At 40.9% G+C, this 20,215-nt stretch overlaps 1 protein-coding gene across 2 annotated transcripts in view; it reads left to right on the forward strand.

Moving 5' to 3' along the window:
- FREM3 (FRAS1 related extracellular matrix 3) overlaps positions 1-19,357 on the forward strand; it is an 89,597-nt gene extending 70,240 nt beyond the window's left edge. Inside the window, exons 10-24 of one of the 2 annotated variants that reach the window (XM_081021856.1) lie at positions 793-957; positions 1,477-1,659; positions 2,703-2,833; positions 3,512-3,670; positions 4,661-4,964; positions 6,074-6,205; positions 6,554-6,885; positions 11,269-11,461; positions 11,861-11,965; positions 12,176-12,303; positions 13,369-13,503; positions 15,084-15,210; positions 17,318-17,505; positions 17,601-17,747; positions 18,311-19,357. In XM_081021856.1, the coding sequence (XP_080877982.1) occupies positions 793-957; positions 1,477-1,659; positions 2,703-2,833; positions 3,512-3,670; positions 4,661-4,964; positions 6,074-6,205; positions 6,554-6,885; positions 11,269-11,461; positions 11,861-11,965; positions 12,176-12,303; positions 13,369-13,503; positions 15,084-15,210; positions 17,318-17,505; positions 17,601-17,747; positions 18,311-18,841 (2,960 nt within the window). In that variant the 3' untranslated portion in view covers positions 18,842-19,357. Of the gene's footprint in view, positions 1-792; positions 958-1,465; positions 1,660-2,702; positions 2,834-3,511; positions 3,671-4,660; positions 4,965-6,073; positions 6,206-6,553; positions 6,886-11,268; positions 11,462-11,860; positions 11,966-12,175; positions 12,304-13,368; positions 13,504-15,083; positions 15,211-17,317; positions 17,506-17,600; positions 17,748-18,310 lie in introns of those variants that run through there. The other variant, XM_081021857.1, reaches the window with a different exon arrangement.
- The last annotated feature ends 858 nt before the right edge of the window (positions 19,358-20,215 follow it).

Consider the following 20,215-nt stretch of genomic DNA (forward strand, 5'->3'; position numbering starts at 1 on the left):
GACAAAAGTTTGTAGCAACTAAGGGTTGTTCCAGGCTTCCTTTTTTTATTGTGCATTCGTGACAGTATCTGTACCAGGGCAATCAGACAAAATCCTTCTTTCAGTGATATTTGCAGTTGCAAAAGTTTCAAGTTCCAGTTGGTGCATGTTCTGTAGCTTCCTGATGAAAAACTGCAACCTATACTACAAATGTTATTGCTTTGTCCTGCACTGCACTGCTTTGTGCTGTACTGCAAGAGCACTCCTCCAGATGCCAGTAATGTGACAGCAATGAGGAAGCATCACAGAACAACCAGGAAAGCAAAATTATGTGGCCCAATATAAATCCACTACTAAAGCACTGCTGTTGTGTTAGTGACATGTTACACACACACAAAACCCCTCGCTAAGTCTGCAATCCTATACATGCACATACCAGGGAATAAATCCCATTGAATTCAGTTGTGCTTGCTTCAGATTAAACATTCAGCTCAGTTTTGTTGTTGGGAAATTAACATACAACTATTAAATCATTTTTTAAGGTTCAAAGGATCTTCAAAGGGAGACTGCAATGTGAAGCCAGTGAATTGCATTCTGGGTAATTCCCCCTCTACTGTAGTCCTTAATGTTCAATATTCACACACACACACCAGCATCAGAAGAGGGGAAGATAATGTTCTATGGTGTGAGCTGACTTTTTCTTGCACAGCATTGGAGACAACCCAGCATATATTTAATTTGGAAAGTGGAGTTAGATTGTAGGTGCTACCCAAAATATTTATGTCAACTAACCTGGTGTTTTGCCTCCTGCAGGAGAGATTGAGAAGCCGTGTGTGGTGGTCCTTGAAGATGATGCCATCTATGAAGAGGAGGAAGAGTTCAGACTGGTGCTTGGAACACCTAAAAGCACTTCAACATTTGGTGCCTCCGTTGGGGAACAAAAAGAAACTCTGGTGAAGATTAAAGATGAAGAAGACAGTGAGTTTATGAGCCACTTTGTACTCATTACACATTGTGAGATCAAAGGTGTGGGATTAAATGGAACAAAGCATTAGTTTATTTTCTCATATTGCTTGTGTAAAAATAGCATTGTTCCCAGCAGTACAATCAATTTTTGTTGAAAAAATATCATGTTACTAAAAAACCATACCCATACACTCCCCCAAGTGAATATTGGTGATTTTAAAATGTAAAGAAAGCTTAATCCAATAGCTAAAACAAGATAAAACAAGAAAATGAAAAGGGGGTGCAGGATGTATAGGTGAATTAATTTTATTTCCGTGTTCTTTGCTGCTGTCCTGACTGACAGCTCATTGCTTTTCTTTCCTTTTCTGGTGTGGTTTGATGGCTTTATGTGCCCATTTTTTGTTGTTCATCGCCAGAGACACGCTATAAGCACTAAGGATACAATCCTGCATGTGTCCTTCAGAGAATTCTGCCTATGTGTAAATAACATTATTAAATAGGAGAGAGTGATGTTTTTCAGTTCTCTTGCAGAACCAGTGATTAAGTTCTCCGAAATCAAATACAGCATTCAAGAACCTCAAGAACCTGGGGAGATTGCAGTTGTAAAGATTCCAGTCTTGCGTGGGGGGGACAGCTCCAAAGTTTCCATTGTGAGAATCCATACTAAAGATGGTTCAGCTACCTCTGGAGAAGACTATAATCCAATGTCTGATGGTGAGACCTTCCTCTGAATCTTAGAAAAATTGCAGTAAATGCTATTTACTTACACACCCACACCCACACACCACCTTTCATATGAATGCAGATTATAATTTTAAACCAGTAAAAACACATTATAAATTAGCTCAATTGAGTACAGATTAAAATACAGCTGAGTGCACAACAGCTAAGGCCTTCTCTTCCGTTGGTCACCACCAGAGGTAATTCCACAGGCTGTGGTATCGCCCTGAGAATTTCAGTAGCTATGAGTGCAGGTATTTCCTCCACTGACCAGATTAAGTGTTTTTTTTAAGTCAGCAACAGACACTTCAGCTTGACTTAGTAGCAAATTGGCATTTAGTGCTGCTTATTTAGCAGAGATGTTTCATAATCAGAGTAGGCTGCTCCTGTTAGCAACCCAACTGCTGCATTTTACACAAGCTAAAGCAGGGGTCAGCAAACTTGTTCAGCAGGGGGCCGGTCCACTGTCCCTCAGACCTTGTGGGCGGACTATATTTTTTTTTGGGGGGGGGATGAATGAATTCCAATGCCCCACAAATAACCCAGAGAGGCATTTTAAATAAAAACACACATTCTACTCATGTAAAAACACGCTGATTCCCGGACCGTCCGCAGGCCGGATTTAGAAGGCGATTGGGCCTTAGTTTGCCTACCCATGAGCTAAAGCTTCCAGATCAACCTTAAGGGCAGCCCTACACAGTGTGTATTACAACAGTCCAATTCTTAAGTTACCAGTGCATGGATCCCTGTGGTCATCTGATCCCTGTCTGGAATCTGGCACAACAGCCAAAACTGAGAAAGGGTGCCTTCAGCCACTGCTAACCTCCATTGACAACAATGAGCACCCCTAGACTATTCGTACTAGTACTAGGTATTTTGCTTGGTTTTTAGCAGTTGGTTTTCTGCCAGCCAGGTGCCCAACATGAGTTTGACATGGTGTGTGAGGAGCCAAGACTGTTGCCTTTTGGAACCTAGCCTAACTGCTGATGACCGGAAAGGGAAAGTTTAGTTCTTTCTATAATATATCTTCATTTCAGATATTGAATTCAAAGAAGGAGAAACAGAGCACTTTGTTGAGGTTGAAGTTTTGTATGATGGAGTGAGAGAAATGCGTGAAGCATTCACAGTGCACTTGAAACCAGATGAGAATATGGTAGCTGAGACACAGGTAAGAACTAGGTTATTTTTGGTTAGTTGTGGACACAATTGCTTTTGATCATGATGATTCAGAAACAGCAACAAATAAAAGTGTCGCTGTTCTTTGACTTCCTTAGATGCCAATTTTGAGGACCAAACTAGACTGGAAGCCTAGGATCATGTCTCCTGCTTTTTTTTAAAAAAAAACTTTGGTATCAGATAGGCAGGACCTCAAATCTAAACAGAACTGTGACACTGAAGGAAGTTTCATCCTTCTCCCTTTTACATAATTTAAAATCCTCCCCCCTAGGTGCTATTTGAGAAATGTGTTCAAATACAATCTAATCGTACCTAGTTGAACTCTCAATGAAAAATACCTATTTTTATTATGTGCCTAATCTGTGCTCAAACATTATCTGTTTCGTGGCAGAACTACTTTCACGTACAAACAGCCACCTGAAGTCATCTGGCTGTTCGTTTGTTTTTTTAGAAGTTTTGGAAATTGTATCCTCTATGAGTTAGCTTAGTGCATTTTAAAAAAAAGATATCTTGTAACAGACAAAGAGTGGATCCAAATGTTTCCTTACTCCAGTGGAAAGGAATGTTTCTGCTCCATCTTGCAAAGGTTGCAGTATAACGTTTACAGTAGAAGCAGCATGCTTTTCAGTCCCCTTGCAGATGGAACCTTCTTTTCTGCCTTTCCTTTCAGATGAACAAAGCTATTGTGTACATTGAAGAAATGGACAGTGTGGCAGATGTGACTTTCCCAGCTGTGCCCCAGGTTGTGTCTCTCTTGCTGTATGACGACACTGCTAAAAGCAAAGGAAACCCCCAGCCTCCAACTGGCTACCCTGTTGTGTGTGTAACGGTATGCTCTGCTCTGCCAGCTCTTCTCCAGATTATATTTTCTAAAGGTCTGCTACTAGCTGGGAAGTGAACGCTTTTTAGATGTGTAAAACAGTGGCACGGACCTCCTTGGGAGGTGGTGGCCTCTTCTTCCTTGGAGGTTTTTAGGCAGAGGTTGGATGGCCATCTGTCATGGATGCTTCAGTTGAGATTCCTGCATTGCAGGGGGTTGGACTAGATGGCACTCGGGATCCCTTCCAACTCTACAGTTCTATGACTCTGTGATTCTATGATCTCCTTAGCTCTCCTGGAGGCTTAAGGCATGCATTCAATTTCAGTACTTAGAATTACACACCTCATTTCTCGAGAACTGATATTTGGCGTTTTATAGCAGTATTAGTTTTAGCGTTTTAGTTTTCAGAGCATATTATGATCTTTATTTTGCATGCCTGTGAGATGAGTCACTTTTACTCCCATTTCACAGATAGGGAACTGATGTAAAGAGATAGTAAGATGCTCAGTACCACTCAATGAGCCGACCATAGAGGTTGTATCCTATCCAGGTTCTTAGTTTTCTGTTTCTTATTAAACTTTCAAGCCCTGGCTCACAATTGGATGAAAGCACAAGAAGAAATGAACTTCAGTTCCTGCCTTTTTTCTGACTTTAACTAATGCATGGTATGATTTACATATATTATATGATACAGCTTTCTTTTCCTTCCAAGTGCCTGGGAGGCATCTGAGCTGTGATAAACTGAAGGCTTTCCACAGTATCAGATTGTAATTTTATATGCCACATACATTAAGATTCAATTCCTCAATTATTATGAAATTAAAATGCAGCATCTATGGTGATGAAACCAGTAGCAAGAAAAAAAATGAACTTGTTAAATACTAATGCAACATGAGGAAAAATACATTTTACTTAGAATTTGATCTGAATTATTTACTTTCCTGGAGCAAGTTTAGATATAACTCAGTGGATTCATTGTATGTTTCTATTTAACTTCAGGCATGCAACCCCAAATATTCAGATTATGACAAGACTGGATCTATTTGTGCTGCTGAAAACATCAATGACACGTTGACCTTGTATCGCTGGCTTGTCAGCGCTCCAAGTGGCAGTGATGGGGTTACCAGTCCCATGCGAGAAGTGGACTCCAACACTTTCTTCACCAACACCAAGTCCATTGCCTTGGACTCCATATATTTCCAGGCTGGTTCGAGGGTCCAGTGTGCAGCACGTGCTGTCAATGCCAATGGAGATGTGGGTTTAGAATTACTGAGCCCAATTTACACAATAAACAGAGGAGAAGGTAAGGAAGCGGAAAGTCTTCATGAATGAAGTAAAATCAAGTAGCTTTCGTGAAGCTGAAATAGATGTTTGTTTCAAATGGCTTTTTCATAGTTCAAGGACACACACAGCAGATGTGAAGCACGGGATATAGGAGATGTGGTTGGGGAGGGGGTCTATCCTGGGGAAAGTTTGGGGGCCAGATAGAGAAGCTTGGGGGGCCACATTCAGATCCAGTCCTGAGGTTCTCATTCTCTGCAAAGTTGTATAGTATATGCCAGCTTCTTGTAGTGCTTTCACCTTAATAAAATGGGTGGAAAGGCTATGGAAATCAGTGACTTTGCACACAGGGATGTTATGGCTGTTTTGCCGATGTGCTGAGCCAAGCCATGGTTTGACTGAGCATGTCATCCAACCCCTGGCTCATGTTTCATTTCCCCTGCTGAACTACAAGCTGTAAACCAGAGGGCAAACCTTGGTTGTAGCCCATCATGTATTTTGTCCTGTTATCATATTTTGCACTTCCACCAAGGGTTTCCTTACATCTTGCAGCTGAAACTATAAAGTAGGCAAGTTCCATAATCTAAGCAAGGAGAGCTCTGCTTTCATGTGTCTGCTCTGCAGCCTGCTGGTACTGGATGTTCTAATCATATATGGATGAGTATATGGATCATACCTGTGGGTAGGTGGGGAGCAGGCACAGGCCCAATATAACTTAGTTTCATCATCAGGAAGTGAAATAAAAGGGCAATCTCAGTCCATACAGCAGTTCCTGTGAATGAGAGACCAAGATGGCGCCAATCCAATGCTTCTGTGATGCATATTATAGCTGCTGTCTTTCCTGTGGAGGTAGAGGAAAGCTTCATCCCATACTGGTTCCTGTCCTATTGAATGGGGGGGGGGTTGCTGCATGGAACAAAAAGGAGCCCTGCTGCTGCTACTACTCAAGTAAACTGGGGCTGTGCTCAATAGTGTTGGCTTCACAATCAAATCAAGAGTATATTATGTCAACCATAAGATTACATGTGTTTTTAAAGTATCAGCATTTTTAAATTTGGTTCTTCCAAGGAAAGACAAAGCAAAATTACTCTCACTTTGTTTTTAATCAACCTTTTGCCCTTTTCGACGTAGGCTTGTGTCAGCCCCGTATACCAGGAACAGTTGGAGCAGAACCTTTCTCAGCCAGAATACGTTACACAGGTCCTGATGATCCTGACTATTCCAACCTGATCAAATTAACAGTTACAATGCCTCATATGGATGGTAAGTAGCAGACACGTGCATTTGATTAATACTGAACAATTACACTGATGTAGCACTATCTGTCATCACAATCACATGACTGGAGGTACTTATTCACACAGCTAATAGTTAAACACTTGGATTCACCATCTCAAGATGGGATGGGGACCACCAACTTAAATGGGTTAAAAATTCATGGAGATAAGGTACTAGCTGTGATGCTATCCTGCCCCTGAATGTACCAGTTGTTAGGGAAGAACGGGAGAACAGCTTTGTCTCTGCTTGTGGGCTTTTCATGGGCATCTGCTTGTCCACAGTGGAAAATAGGTTTCTTTATATGGCTCTTCTTGCATGTTCTTCTATTTTCAGGGATGCTGCCAGTTATATCAACTAGGCCTTTGTCCAACTTTGAGCTGACTCTTAGCCCAGATGGCACTCGTGTAGGCAATCACAAGTGCTCAAACCTCTTGGATTATAACGAAATTGAGACAACTTACGGATTCATCACAGAGGACACCAAGAACCCAGAAGTGATTGGAGAAACTTCACCCTACCAGTACAGCAGCGCTGTGCGATCTGCCAAGACCTTGCGTTTCTACCGTAACCTCAATCTGGAGGCCTGCCTGTGGGAGTTTAATAGCTACTATGACATGTCAGAACTGCTGACCGACTGCAGTGGCTCCATTGGCACAGATGGTCAGGTATGCTGCATGCATGAAAAGCAAGCCTATGTAACTGAAAAGAAAATGCTAGCATTATGCCCAGTTGCATGCACTTGAGTTTGCAGCATGGGAACTTGGGAAGCTGCCTTTATACAAAGACAAACTATTCACCTATCTAGCCTTATTTGTCCATTTATCTACTCCGGATGGTGGTGGCTATTGTGGGTGAGGTCTTTTACAACCCTCGCTGCTTGACTCATTTAAATGGGCAAGCTCTGCCACTGAGCACTTCTCTATGGAAGCCATGGGGCGATGATTGAGTTCTACATGGCAGCTGAAGGGTATGTTGGCATCTGCTTCATAACTGTACTTAACGGGTTTGTGGAAGTGGGATATAGTTTCCTTTCTTGTGTTTTGCTTTTCTGTGCAATACTTGATGCATATCCAGTACTACCCGTGTTGTTATTAATGGTCCATATCTTATAACAGGTTGAGTTTAAACACCAAATAGCGACTCTGCCGTTGGAAATTAATTTGCTTGGCAAAATGTCGTCATTGAGGATTTCCTAATACATCTCTGTGGCACACTGAAATAGTCAGGGGATGGGGCTGCACAAGATTGAAAATCAAGGCTTCTTGAAAAAATACTTTTCTTAGTGTTCCTAAAACTCAGGTGCCCTAAGAAACTACATTTCCCAAGGAATCTGGTTTCTGGAGCACAGCCATGTCAGGTATAATGAAGCCCCCTGGTGCCGGTATTTGGCATCTCCACTGCCAGGTCAGTTTGGGTGAAAGTGGAGGATGGTGCCAAGCTCATAATGATCCACGCCAAGATTTCAGAGGAGCTTTGGGAGCAAATCCTTTTAACACACCATGAATATTTAGAAACATTTTGTAAAAGTGAGGGGCTTTCTGTTCCCTACAATTTCTTTTATTTCATTCTGTTCGAGTTTCACTCGTAGTGTAACTTTACAGAGACTAATGGAGCAATTTTATTTTAATTTGCATTGTAATGAGATTATGGAGTCTTGTGTCTGTAATTCCCAGCAGCCCCTGCTGCTACTCTGGCTTGCTCTTCCCTGGCAAACACAGAAGCCTAAGATGTTACATTTTGAACCTTGTACTTCCATGCCACTCCATTGGTGGCTGCAAGCTTCCTTGTTTATCTGTTCTATTAAACCACTCTCTACTGTTAGCCACAAGTCAGTGCGATTGCTGGAACCCACCCAGGTTAATACAGAGCTTGCTAAATCTGAATTGCCTTTAGCACTTAACTCTGATCCTGGTTATACAGGCACACTTATTGAGTGCATATACTTGTTATGGTACCTTCAGATTAGGTACAACATGACAGCCTGGCTGAAAACTGGTACAAACAGCTACCTGCTTGTGGTAGCTGGTCTGGTTTTCTTTTTTCAGCTTGCACCTGTGCCAGCTGTGCCCTCTTATGCCAAACAGGTTTCGTTCTCATTTATCCAGAACAGAGCCTGCTATGAACACATGAAGCGAACTTATATTGAGTTCATCATTGGCCCATCCATCTCTTACTAGCTGCAGCATTCTGGTGCATCATATGGAGATCTTTTCCGACTCTTCTAGCTAAAATATTTGAAATCTGGAGACAGAGACAGGTCCAGGATTTATTTACTGAGGGTGGAGGTGGGCAGTTAAGTTAGTAAAAGGAGTTAATGCAAGCTGAGAATTCTCTTACGTTACTTCTGATCTTCTTGACTATTTGTGTTCTCTTGAAATGTTGCCACTGTAGGCCCTTTGCTGGTCTTGGGGCCCAGGCAAATGCCTGACTTTGCCACCTTCTGGAGTCAGTCCTGAATGGAAATGCTGAAAGTTGAAGCTTTCTGGGATTTTTGCATGCAGATAATGTGCATGCCCATTGAGATACGGCCCCTCCCTGATTTACCAATTATCACAGAACTGCTTTACAGGAATAGTGGCCAAATATAGGTTTTGCTTCTTCCACACAAGTCTAACATTCCCATTTGCTGGGCTCCAAGAAACTGCCACAAACAGCATGGCAGTCATGTGCCTTGACTCTCAAATACTTTGCATGACCTCATTAGAAACACTATTTGATTTATGATGAACACTGCTCACCTCAGTAACCAAGATGGATGTGGGATGGGAGCTCACTGCATAAACAGCACTGCAGTGACATGGACATCGCAGTCACTAGCTGGGCAGGCAAGAGTGAGGTCTGGCACACAGTGTGCTCCTGCCAAGGGAATGGTATACTGATTTGCACAAATACAGACACAGTCTTCTAGAGAGCCCACATGTGAAAACTAATGAATGATGGATCTCATCTATCTGTAAGCTGACTCATTCCCAACTTAAATCTTTACAACATTCCCTTGATTAGTAAAAGCTGATGGGTAACTCAGCATCTTGTATTGAAACCAACTATTACTGTAAAACTGTAAGCAAAGCAAAATGAAGAGTGTCGAAAACTCACTTGTGCGGTCATGTTTGCTCATACCACACACAAAGGTTTCTAGTGGTTTCCCTGCCCCTTCTTTAAAATTCATGACAGTTGTAGCAAAATAGTTCTGTATGTAGTTCAGCTGTTGGTTGTTTCCAAATGCATATGCTTCTCTGTTAGTCACCTCTGCCCAGCCACCCCCATCTGGACTCTGCTCATTAACTCAGCCTCCCTCCTCCAGCAGCACCTCTAGAGAACACACACAAGGGTTTAGGATCTCGTAGCTTGAAGCTGCCTAGCAACAAGGCTTGGACTTTCACAAAGGATTCCCAGACTCAGAGGCAGGCACGTTCTATTTCATATGCAATTAAGTTAATCAGTAGGACCATAACATGATGCTCGTTAGTGAGCATACATGATCATCTTTTAAACTGTGTGGCACTAGAAGTTGCATGCTATATGTGTACATTGGATTTTTGTGTGAAGGACATAAACCTTTTCACCACATGATAAGCCCTTGTCCCTTGAATTTCAAAAGCCCCTTTGCCATGAAATACATGTGGAGCCACTTTCAGAGAGAGAAGCAAAGATTTCCATTTATGTGCTGCTTACACACAAGTAAAAGATGCCTGTGTTGACAGCACATTCATTGCAGTAAGTGTATCACTGCAACGTGGGATTTTATATTGCAAGTTCAAGGAAGATGAAATATCACATTGTAGTGAATGGGTTAACATTATTTATCCATTCATTATTTTATTTATAGTAGTCATAGCAGAACAAGAAGAAAAACATAACAATAAAAGAAAATAACTGTTTAGTCATAAAAAGCAGCAACAGTAGTATTGTTTCAACTAAATTTTATTCAGAATGCACCTTTTGAATTGAATGGACCTGGCTCAGTTAGGTTTACTCTGAGTAAAACTTAGTTGAAACAGTCATGCAGGTGGGAACCCTGGACTGTTGGTCCATGGAGGCTTAAAGATGTCTTCCACCTGTCAGGAGTCACTGTTCTAACACCATTGTGCATGCAGTAAGCATAATAGGCTAGACAAGAGCATCTTAAAATGTTTGTTGATAATGATTGAAATAAAATTAGGATCATTTACCTGCCATATCAAGGTTGGGAAATCTGTGGCTGCCCAGATGTTATTGAACTCCAACTTCCATGGGATGATAGAAGTTGGGAATCCAGCATAATCGATTGGGCAAGTCAGTAAGGATTTGAGTTGCATTTTAATTTTGATCAAAGGCTGAAGGACTGCTTTCATTTCTGGGTGTTTCTTATTGTTTGGATTCTGAGCAAGTCATAGCATATATTTATTAATGTCTGGACTTTTGACTGGCCCGTTTCTTAACTGCCATGTGATTTGTTATCAGTGCTGAAAGTTAAGTAAAGGGGAAATAGGAAGCAAGCTTCAGTTTAACTTCCCCAAACTATTTGCATTGTTGTTTCTTTAAATGACCATTTCACTGAACAAGAGCTTAATCATTACCCATTCACTTCCAGAAAGTTGGACCGGAATGCACTGGAGGTCACAAACGATTGTGAGACTGTTAGTATCAACTTAATCCTATAATAGGGACTTAGCTGTAACTCCAGATTACACTTTGGGATGACTGTCAAGTCAATTCCAGGGTGTTTGTGTTCTTTGCCAGGGTTGCATCTCAGAAGCCAACAAGAGTGTTTGCCTGCCTGCCTGCCTGCCTGCCTGCCGGCTTGGATTTGATCTGTGCTTCGTTCTCTCACACTTCAACACAAGCTGCAATTCATTCATAAAGCATCAAAGTGGATTTCTAATCAAAGACAGTGAAGTTTGTTCAGGAGCCAACATGTACATACACACACTCAGAACATCTGTCAAACTTAGCAACTCAGGACGGAATGAGGATGAGACTTAATACCATTCCCAGAATGGTTGTGAAATTGACTTCTCAGGATGCAATCTGAACATAGCATAACCAAATACTATGGTGTTTTGCAGGTGTTAAATCTGGTCCAGTCATATGTGACTCTACGAGTGCCCCTGTATGTCTCCTACGTCTTCCATTCCCCGGCTGCTGTTGGAGGATGGCAGCACTTTGACTTGCAGTCTGAGCTCAAGCTCACCTTTGTGTATGATACTGCCATTCTTTGGAAGGACGGCATAGGAAGCCCACCAGAAGCTGAGCTCCAAGGTGATTTTGTTCAGTTCTTATTTAATTGAAGCATTTTTACCTCACTTTTCAGCTTGGCTCACAAAGACCAATAATGGCAGCCCCTGCCCCTGGGTTTACAATGTTGAGTACATTTTACTTTTTATTATTATTACAAATAATTTATTCATCACCTTCAACACTCTCTGTGTGCGCCTCCAGAAATTGTACCAGTATATTGTTTCGGTGGGGAAACATGAAAATTTTGCCCAGAGGAGATTGGTACCCCATGTTTGCAAATAGTTATTCCACTGAAATCAAACAATCTGAAAATCACAGTAAACTGTGATGTACGTAGCATCTGATATTCTCAAATGCTACAAGTGGCAAAGCTTTAATACCTTTTTGTATATAGTAATGGTAATGGTTGTTTGAATTTAGGCTCCCTCTACCCAACCAGCATGCAGATCAATGATGAAGGGCGGCTTGTCGTCTACTTCAGGACTGAGATTCGATTCAGAGGGCAATTTGTGATGTCCCACCCAGGTAAGATTAGCTTTTTGCTTTATACCTTAGGTATGCAATAAATCTTAATAATTCTCCTTATTCTTTTTGGTGGAGATTTTGTTTTGCTTTTTTGTGATCAAAGAGAAGTGAAATATTTTTTTTCAGAAATCATAAGGAGCCCTTGTGTGCCACTGTGTGCTTGATGGCAACATTCATTCCATCATAAAAACGTGTCCTTTTCCTTGACAGGTACTTCTTTGTCATCAATGGTGATGTCTGCTGATCACCCTGGCCTCACATTTACACTCAGCCTTTCTCAAAGTGAACAAACCTTCCACCAGCCTATGCAGCAATGGAAATTTGTCTCAGATTTTGCTGTGAGTGCCAACAATGCAGTTTTCTGTAGTACCTTTCAAGGGGGGCGGGGAGGCTTGTGGCTATTACATAATACATTGTTCTTACAACTCTATGATTGGTTAAGCTGATAGATTGTGTGTTCTCCAAAACCAACACATATGCGTATTTTGTCCAGCATTTTGCTACCCAGCAAGCTTCATGTCTAATTACATGTATGGGCATCACTCCTCCAAATTCAACACCATTGCTGTGTCCCCTGCTGGGCACAAACTATGGAGAAAGTTATGCCCAATTCACATAGTGCCTCTTGGAATCTTAAATGTAAAATTTTCTCAATTCCAAAAAAAACCATCAGTTCTTTTTATTCTTTATTAACTGAACTGGTGTTTTCTTAAGTATTGAATTTAAGGTTTATCATATAGACTTATTGTAGTTCTTTTATTTTCAGATTTTTGGGGTATGGGGCCCTTTGCATTTGGGGTTTTTTATGTTGTAAGCTACTTTGGGCTTCCTTTTGGGGGAGAAAAGCGAAATGCAAATAAATGATGAGATCGTGGAAGATTTATATTCGAAACATTGGTTTCGAATGAGAACTTCAGTCACCTGTGATTCTTACTGCTAGAAGGAAAGCCATAATAATGGTTTCACCTTAATTAAAATATAAAATACCTGTCAGCTCTGCATGCGGACAGAAATGAATACCAATCTTTTAAGCCCTTTCTTGAATCCTAAGCATATCCAGCCCTAAACATGTTTGCTCAGAAGTACATCCCATTGAGTTCAGTGGGGCTGCACTTTAGGATTGTAGGAAAACAAGAAGCGTTGCGTGATGTGGGTGGGTGTCAGAATCAGTGAGTCAGCTGCTGAATAGAAACAGCTGCTGCTCTGCTCAGAAGCACCCACCATGATTCTTAAAAAGTAGATGCCCAAGACAGATGAATTTAAACAGCCAAGTGAAGCAGTATTATGCTAAAAAGTCCATTGACAAATGCAGTATCTTTCTGTTGTGTGTGTGTGTGTGTGTATTAAACTAAAGCACTTTTAAACAAAAACTTCATATTCTGATCTTGCACCCCTTATTGTAGGTACGTGACTATTCGGGTACTTACACTGTGAAACTTATCCCCTGTATTGCTGCACCCAGCCAAGAATATACCCAGCCTGTCATTTGTAGCCCCCGGGAGCCAATCACCTTTGATCTAGATATCAGGTTCCAGCAGGTAAAACCTCTCTTGTGTTTAATGCTCTCAACAAAGTATTTTGACTGCATTTATCTGGCACATCATGCACACTCCCTTGGCAATTAAACTGAACTAAATTGTTTGCTTGTGCAGCTCATCAGTAGTAGAGTCGGAACTTGTTTTACATACTGTATTTTTTATTTTCCACTGACTTAGAAGAGCTAGTCCTGAATATTTAAAAATCCACCAACTTGGGGTGAAGAGTGGGGAGCAGAATTAATGTTTAAATTTACAGGTGTTTAAAGTGGGCTGTATCCAATGGTGACTTTGCCAAAGCACCAGACAAGAGACCCCATTTTGCCATGGTTCTTGCACTAAGCCGCTATTGGATACAACCAAGCTTCTTTGCCATTGACTGTAGTGCTAAACTTGGGTGTGGAATTTGATGTCCCACTTGAGTCAAGCCTGCCTTTGAAAATCACAGCCCTGTGCCAAGTTATTTTTCCTCACTCCCCATAATTTAGGCACACTTATCTGTGTGTTATGTTTCCCTGTATCTTCTCCATATCACTTGGCTGGGAAGGATTGCGGATGGTTACAGGGAAAGAGTAGAGCTCATTTGACATGCCCACCACTTTGGGCAGCAGCTCCATGTCCCTTTCCACTCTTGAAGTAGAAGAGAGGGCACTTCAGTGAAGAGCTACTAGCTAGCACAAGAGGGCTGCATTGTAGTAACTGATTTGGACTGTACCACTGATGGTGTCTTGCTGGTCCTTGGTCTCTCATTTTTAACCAGCTGCATTGAGCATCAAAACTAGCACAGTCCTTTAGTGGTCTGTGAGCTTTTGGCCCAAAATCCTTCTCCTGGAAGTGCTATTAAGATGGGAGGGATCAGCCAAGATTTAAAAGCTATACTGAGCCTAATGAATGGGAAGAAAAGGGGCATAATTCATTAGTAGTGGTTTATATGCAGAAGGCCCCAGAATCAATGCCCAAATCACCAGTTAAAGGAATCAAGTAAGGAAGTGATGGGAAGGATCTTAGCCTGAGTCTTCAGAAGCTACTGCTGTTCAGCATCGATAATACAAGCCTAGGTGGACCACTGGTCTCACTCAGTATGGTTGTCTTCAAGACTTCTGCACTATATTTTGAATAAAAATTTCTGATTAAAGTATGTTTCTTCTAATAAATGGGTTAATGGATTCAGTCTACTTGCACAGACTCTGCTCTTATGCAAAGAGGTTGTTGTGTTGTTGTTGTTGTTATTTTCATTTCTATACCGCTTTATATTTTTAAGAAGAAAAATCTCAAAGTGGCTTATGCCTACATTAACACATCAGACAAAACAATCCAGAACAAAACATTACCAACTAAGTTCAAGTATACAGCCAAAGCAACATAATTAACAGGAAACTAAAATACTATATATTAAAGATTTCAAAAGAAAAATTACTAAAGAAAGTTAAATATAAAATACACATTTAAAACAGTATAATTAGTCGTTTTAAATTTGAAGGGCTAAAGCAAGCAAGCTGATGTTGAGCAAGTATCAGAAAGAACTGAAATTGAGAAACTAATAGCTGAGTTTCAAAACAGTGATTCTTTTTCTTTTTATATAGGTCAGTGACCCGGTAGCAGCTGAATTCAGTCTAAACACCCAAATGTTCCTGTTGTCAAAGAAGGACCTCTGGCTATCTGATGGCTCCATGGGATTTGGAGAAGGAACAGATGTTGCATTCACAGAAGGCAAAAAAATAGCTTTAGTCTTTACATATAGATGCTGGCATGCTACCTTTAGCATCCTGTTAGGATCAATTAATGTTCTTTCTTCTTAATATTATTCTCCACCTTTGACTAATGCTATGATTTCATAGTTGAGAACGTGAAAAGGGAATAGAAAAAGGAGGTGTATTTTGAAGGAAGAAGATGCTTTAATAAAAGTTACCAGGAAAAATAACTCTGGTTAGGCTTCAAGGGTGTTTTAAAGGGTGGTTGTATTTAAGAACAATTTCTTGAGTTTGAAAGTTATTGAACAAAGTGTCCCTGAATGAAATTGCTATTAGAAAGTAGGGTTCATAGTGTTCATAATGCGTTGCGTACCCTAACTGTTGCTAGGAAAACAAAACCATCTGTTTGATCAGTACTTAATTAACATCTATTATGCAGAACCCCCTAGGCTTGCGTGGTTGGATATGGGTTGCCCCCTGGTGAGGAAAAGTGGGGTTGCACTCAACAAGTCTTGACAAGATGGTTGTATCTCTGAGAAATGCAGAGAGAACGCTTAACTAGGATTGATGTGAAGTCATTTAGCAAGATAAGCTTGTGCAAATTCATTTTAACATTAGTGAGCACAGTAAGTGAAAGCCTGATTCTACCACCCTGATTGCAAAGTTACTTTGCTAACCAAGTAAGGTTAGCACCATTGGGTACATCATGCAAATTGAGCACAATTGCTTTACAGTGGTACCTCGGGTTACATATGCTTCAGGTTACATATGCTTCAGGTTACAGACTCCGCTAACCCAGAAATAGTACCTCGGGTTAAGAACTTTGCTTCAGGATGAGAACAGAAATCGTGCTCTGGTGGCGCAGCGGCAGCGGAAGGCCCCATTAGCTAAAGTGGTGCTTCAGGTTAAGAACAGTTTCAGGTTAAGAACGGACCTCCAGAACAAATTAAGTATGTAACCAGAGGTACCACTGTATTATGAACAATTTTATTCTGCTTGACAGGGGGGCAAGAAGTAGTCTCTTGAAGCACCACTTCCTTTTCTGCTCTGGTTTCTTTTTAGCAGACATCACTTGCACATTTTAAAGTCCAACTTTGCTGACAAGAAGCCTAAAAATTTGCGTATGTACAAAATAAGAGATTCTCAGAATGCTTAATTCAAATTCTGTGCAAGAGCAATATTTTGGTGAAGTTATGAGATGCAAATGGTCCAGTTAACAACTGGGGGCGGGGTGCAGGGGAGAGGTTATGAAAAGAATGTATTCAAACATTCTCACTAATAAAAAAAAAGCCCCAAACTTTGGTATCAGAAATGCAGTGGTTTCAGCTGGATACTTGCAGCACCAACAGAGACTTAAGGGTTCCTGGTTTCTGACCTCAGTGACCCATGCTTTCTAGACAAGGTGTGAGGAACCTTTGGCCCTTCAGATGTTGCTTAACGTCAACTCCCAACCCCAGCAAGCGTAGCCAATAGTCAGAGGTGGTAGAAGTTGCAGTTCAGCAACAGCTGAAGGGCCAAAGGTTCATAACTTGCAGCTAGTTCAAAATACTGTGGCTCACCTGCTAATGGAAGTCACATTAATAGAGCCTACCTTGCAACAACTCCATTGGCACCTGGTATGTTTTGGCCTTTTAAAAAACGGAGCGGAGGACCTAGATCTCTGTTGGATTGCCTTCCCCTTTATCAGTTCACATTTTCATCTGAGACTTCTCTCCAGGTACTTCTGCTTTCTGAAGTGCAGCAGATGGTGACATGCAAAGGTGTTTTTTGTGGTGGCTCCTCACCTCTGGAATGCTTTCCCAGAGATGTTCACAGGGTGCCTGTCTTAGGTATCAGGGGAAAACATTCTCCCCCCCCAAAAAAACTTCTAAGAAATATTTAGATCTTTGGAGCATTAAAATTGTTTATGCTGTGTTTTGGGATACCGGACTTTATTTAAAGTAGTACACATTTTATTTTATTGTATGTTTTTAATTACATTTATTGTAACAAGAATAATTAATGTTAATTATTTCTATATTGTATATTATTACTCTTCTACTGTCTGCCCTATGGGGTCTGATTGCGTTTGAAGGTAAGGGGTATCAATGGTATTCCTAAATAACTTTTTCTAAAAATATTTCTAGGCTCTGAAATCTATGGTCGTGTCATGGTGGATCCTGTCCAGAATTTAGGAGATTCTTTCATCTGTAACATTGAGAAGGTGTTTTTGTGCACTGGGGCTGACGGGTATGTCCCCAAGTACAGTCCAGATAACAAGGAATACGGTTGCCTAGCAGACTCCCCTTCTCTCTTATACAGATTCAAGATTCTGGTATGTACCATAGTACAGTACAGCAGAGTCTTAATACAAGAAGTTTTAAATCCTGAATGTAATAATGTATCAGTGTTGGTTTCTTTGTCTTCTAGGATAAAGCTCAGCCTGATACCCAGGCAAAAGTGTTTGGAAATATGGCCTTCAATGCAAAACTTGCTGTTGATCACATAGATGGTTATCCTTTGGTAAAGCAGCCAGGGTCTGATGGATTTAGCATGTTGTCGACTCCGCTATTCCAGGTAACCTCTGAGAGCAATATTGTTCCAGAACTTTTGTATGTTGGAAACTAACTTCCTAACTAGCAAGGTATTTTTCAAAACTCCTGCAGTTTTTCAAAACGCAGCCTTATGCATAACAGTGATTTTTCTAAAAACGTGTTCTGGGAATTTTGTCAAAAACGTTTTTTGCTTTCTTTGTTGTCATATAAATTTACATGAAAGACAATTTTTGGCACCATCAATCCACACCTATTAATGTTGAAATCTTTTTTCATGTCAGTGGAACTAAATAAATAAAACAGTTAAATGTTATTGATCAAGGGATGCATAACCTCACCTTCAAATACCTCCTGGAATAGATTGTAAACATTCCATCTTAAATCAAGGGACTGTATACAAAACATGTTTTATGTTTACATACTATGTTGTTAAAGCATTGTAAATAGCAGTGTCATGTTATTTTTATGTCAGGAGCAGTACTCTGGGAGACAGTCATATTTGAAATCTTGAGCCCCAGAGAGATTAGGAGGCATTTAGCAACTTAATTTTGCTTAAAGTTGTCATGTGTGTTTTTAATTTAACAGGTAGCAGCAGGTCGAGAATGGTACATCCACACTATCTACATGGTTCGGTCACGTGAGAATGCCCACAGAGGCCTTGGAAAGAGAAGTGTCGAGTACCATCACTTTCTATCTTCAGCCAGTGGAATCCCAGGTGCTACACATTCTGGGCGCAGTCGGAGAGCCATCTCGGATGCTCCTACGCTTGCGCAAGATATCAGTGCAGATAAAAATAGAGGCACCAACATCCAGCACATAGCTCTTGACCGGTCTAACAAAATTGTTATTGAGCAGAAAGATTGGTCCCCGCCAGGTAAACCACATGAGAAGCCGGTCCTGGAAATTACTGGAAGCGACATGGAAGACAGGATTGTACCTATTGTCGGAGGTGCAGCTGGGCTGCTGCTTCTGATCAGCACAGTTTTGATTATCATCTTCCTATTGAAGAGAAAGGGACGTTCTACTAATGGGAAAGCAAATTCCTGCACTGGCTATTCCAGCAGTAATGAAACTGTGACCACGCGGCACAGCAGCAGTGATAGCTCTGAAGTCTAAATTACATCACAAAGGTGAGGGTTGTCGTTTGAAGATACTTCATTTCATCATAAAAACTGGTATTGGGGGGCTGTGTTTGCACAGACTTGGGAGCTGCCGTGTTGGTGCTAGGTTGTGTGAGATTCCAGCATACAAAAAGTGTAGCAAACAAGATGAAGTGTGTAGAAGTGTGAGTGCTTTATTTATAACTTAACTTCCTCCCCACCTACCCAGGAAAACAGGATGGATTTCTGGAATAAACTTAGCTTTCCCCCTTTCTTCTTCAAATGGTGCTAAAAAAGATAAATCATCAGCTAGCAGCTATTAATGTGCCTTACCTACCATCATGAAAGCCTGGTGCTCCTCAAAGGGATATTGATTTCCTTTTTGTTTAACTTGTATGATGTCTAGTTATATCTGTCTTGTATATGGAAAGGGGTGGTGTGAGGGAGAAGGGGTCAGATTTTAATGAGATAGGGTAGAAGAAAAGTATCTGTAATTAAATATCAGAGCAGAATTGTGCTGTCCGAGTGGCTGAGAGATACACTGGAAAAAATGGAAAGCTAATTTAAAGAGTATTTCCCAAATGGTTTTACCAACAGGTATTACAAACACACCTTAATACAGTGGTACCTCGCAAGATGAATGCCTCGCAAGACGAAAAACTCGCAGGACGAAAGAGTTTTTCGTTTTTTGAGTTGCTTCGCAAGACAAATTTCCCTATGGGCTTGCTTCGCAAGACGAAAACGTCTTGCAAGTTTGTTTCCTTTTTCTGAAAACCGTTAATACCCAGGGTGCAATGCCTCGCAAGACGAAAAAACTCGCAGAACGAATTAATTTCGTCTTGCGAGGTACCACTGTACAAGACCCTAAAGCTGATGCGTCCTTAGTATTTTATCATGCCTTTTACAATAACCCTAAATCATTACTAGATGGCCCTTCCTTTTGTCTGCCTGCAGTTAGTAAAATGTCCATTAGTTTGGCAAATTTTGTAAGATATTGTGAATAACTTAAGACATTTATATCCTATAATTTGTTGTCAGATTCATTGAACAAAATAACTAATCCAACTATGTAATCTCTAAACCATCAAATGCAGCCACTGCAGTAAAGGAGCTTGGAATCATTACCACCAAATGCTTTGGTAAAAGGGTTGTGCGAAGCATGTTTTCTAATGCTGTAACCACTGGGACGAGGAAGCTAGACTGCATGGTTTCTTATTTGTGTGAAGCAGGACCATGTGGTTCAGGCTGTTCTGTTCTATGTCAGGTAACCCTTTACCTTTGCCCACATTTTTGAAACAATATTTGGCACTGGTCAGCATCTGACAGACTCAAATTGCTGTAAGTTTTCCATGACAACTAAATACAGCAACCATCTCAGTTTGCCAGTGAG

The sequence above is a fragment of the Podarcis pityusensis genome (assembly GCF_964106645.2).
Source record: "Podarcis pityusensis genome assembly, chromosome: 9".
Taxonomy (NCBI): Eukaryota; Metazoa; Chordata; class Lepidosauria; order Squamata; family Lacertidae; genus Podarcis; species Podarcis pityusensis.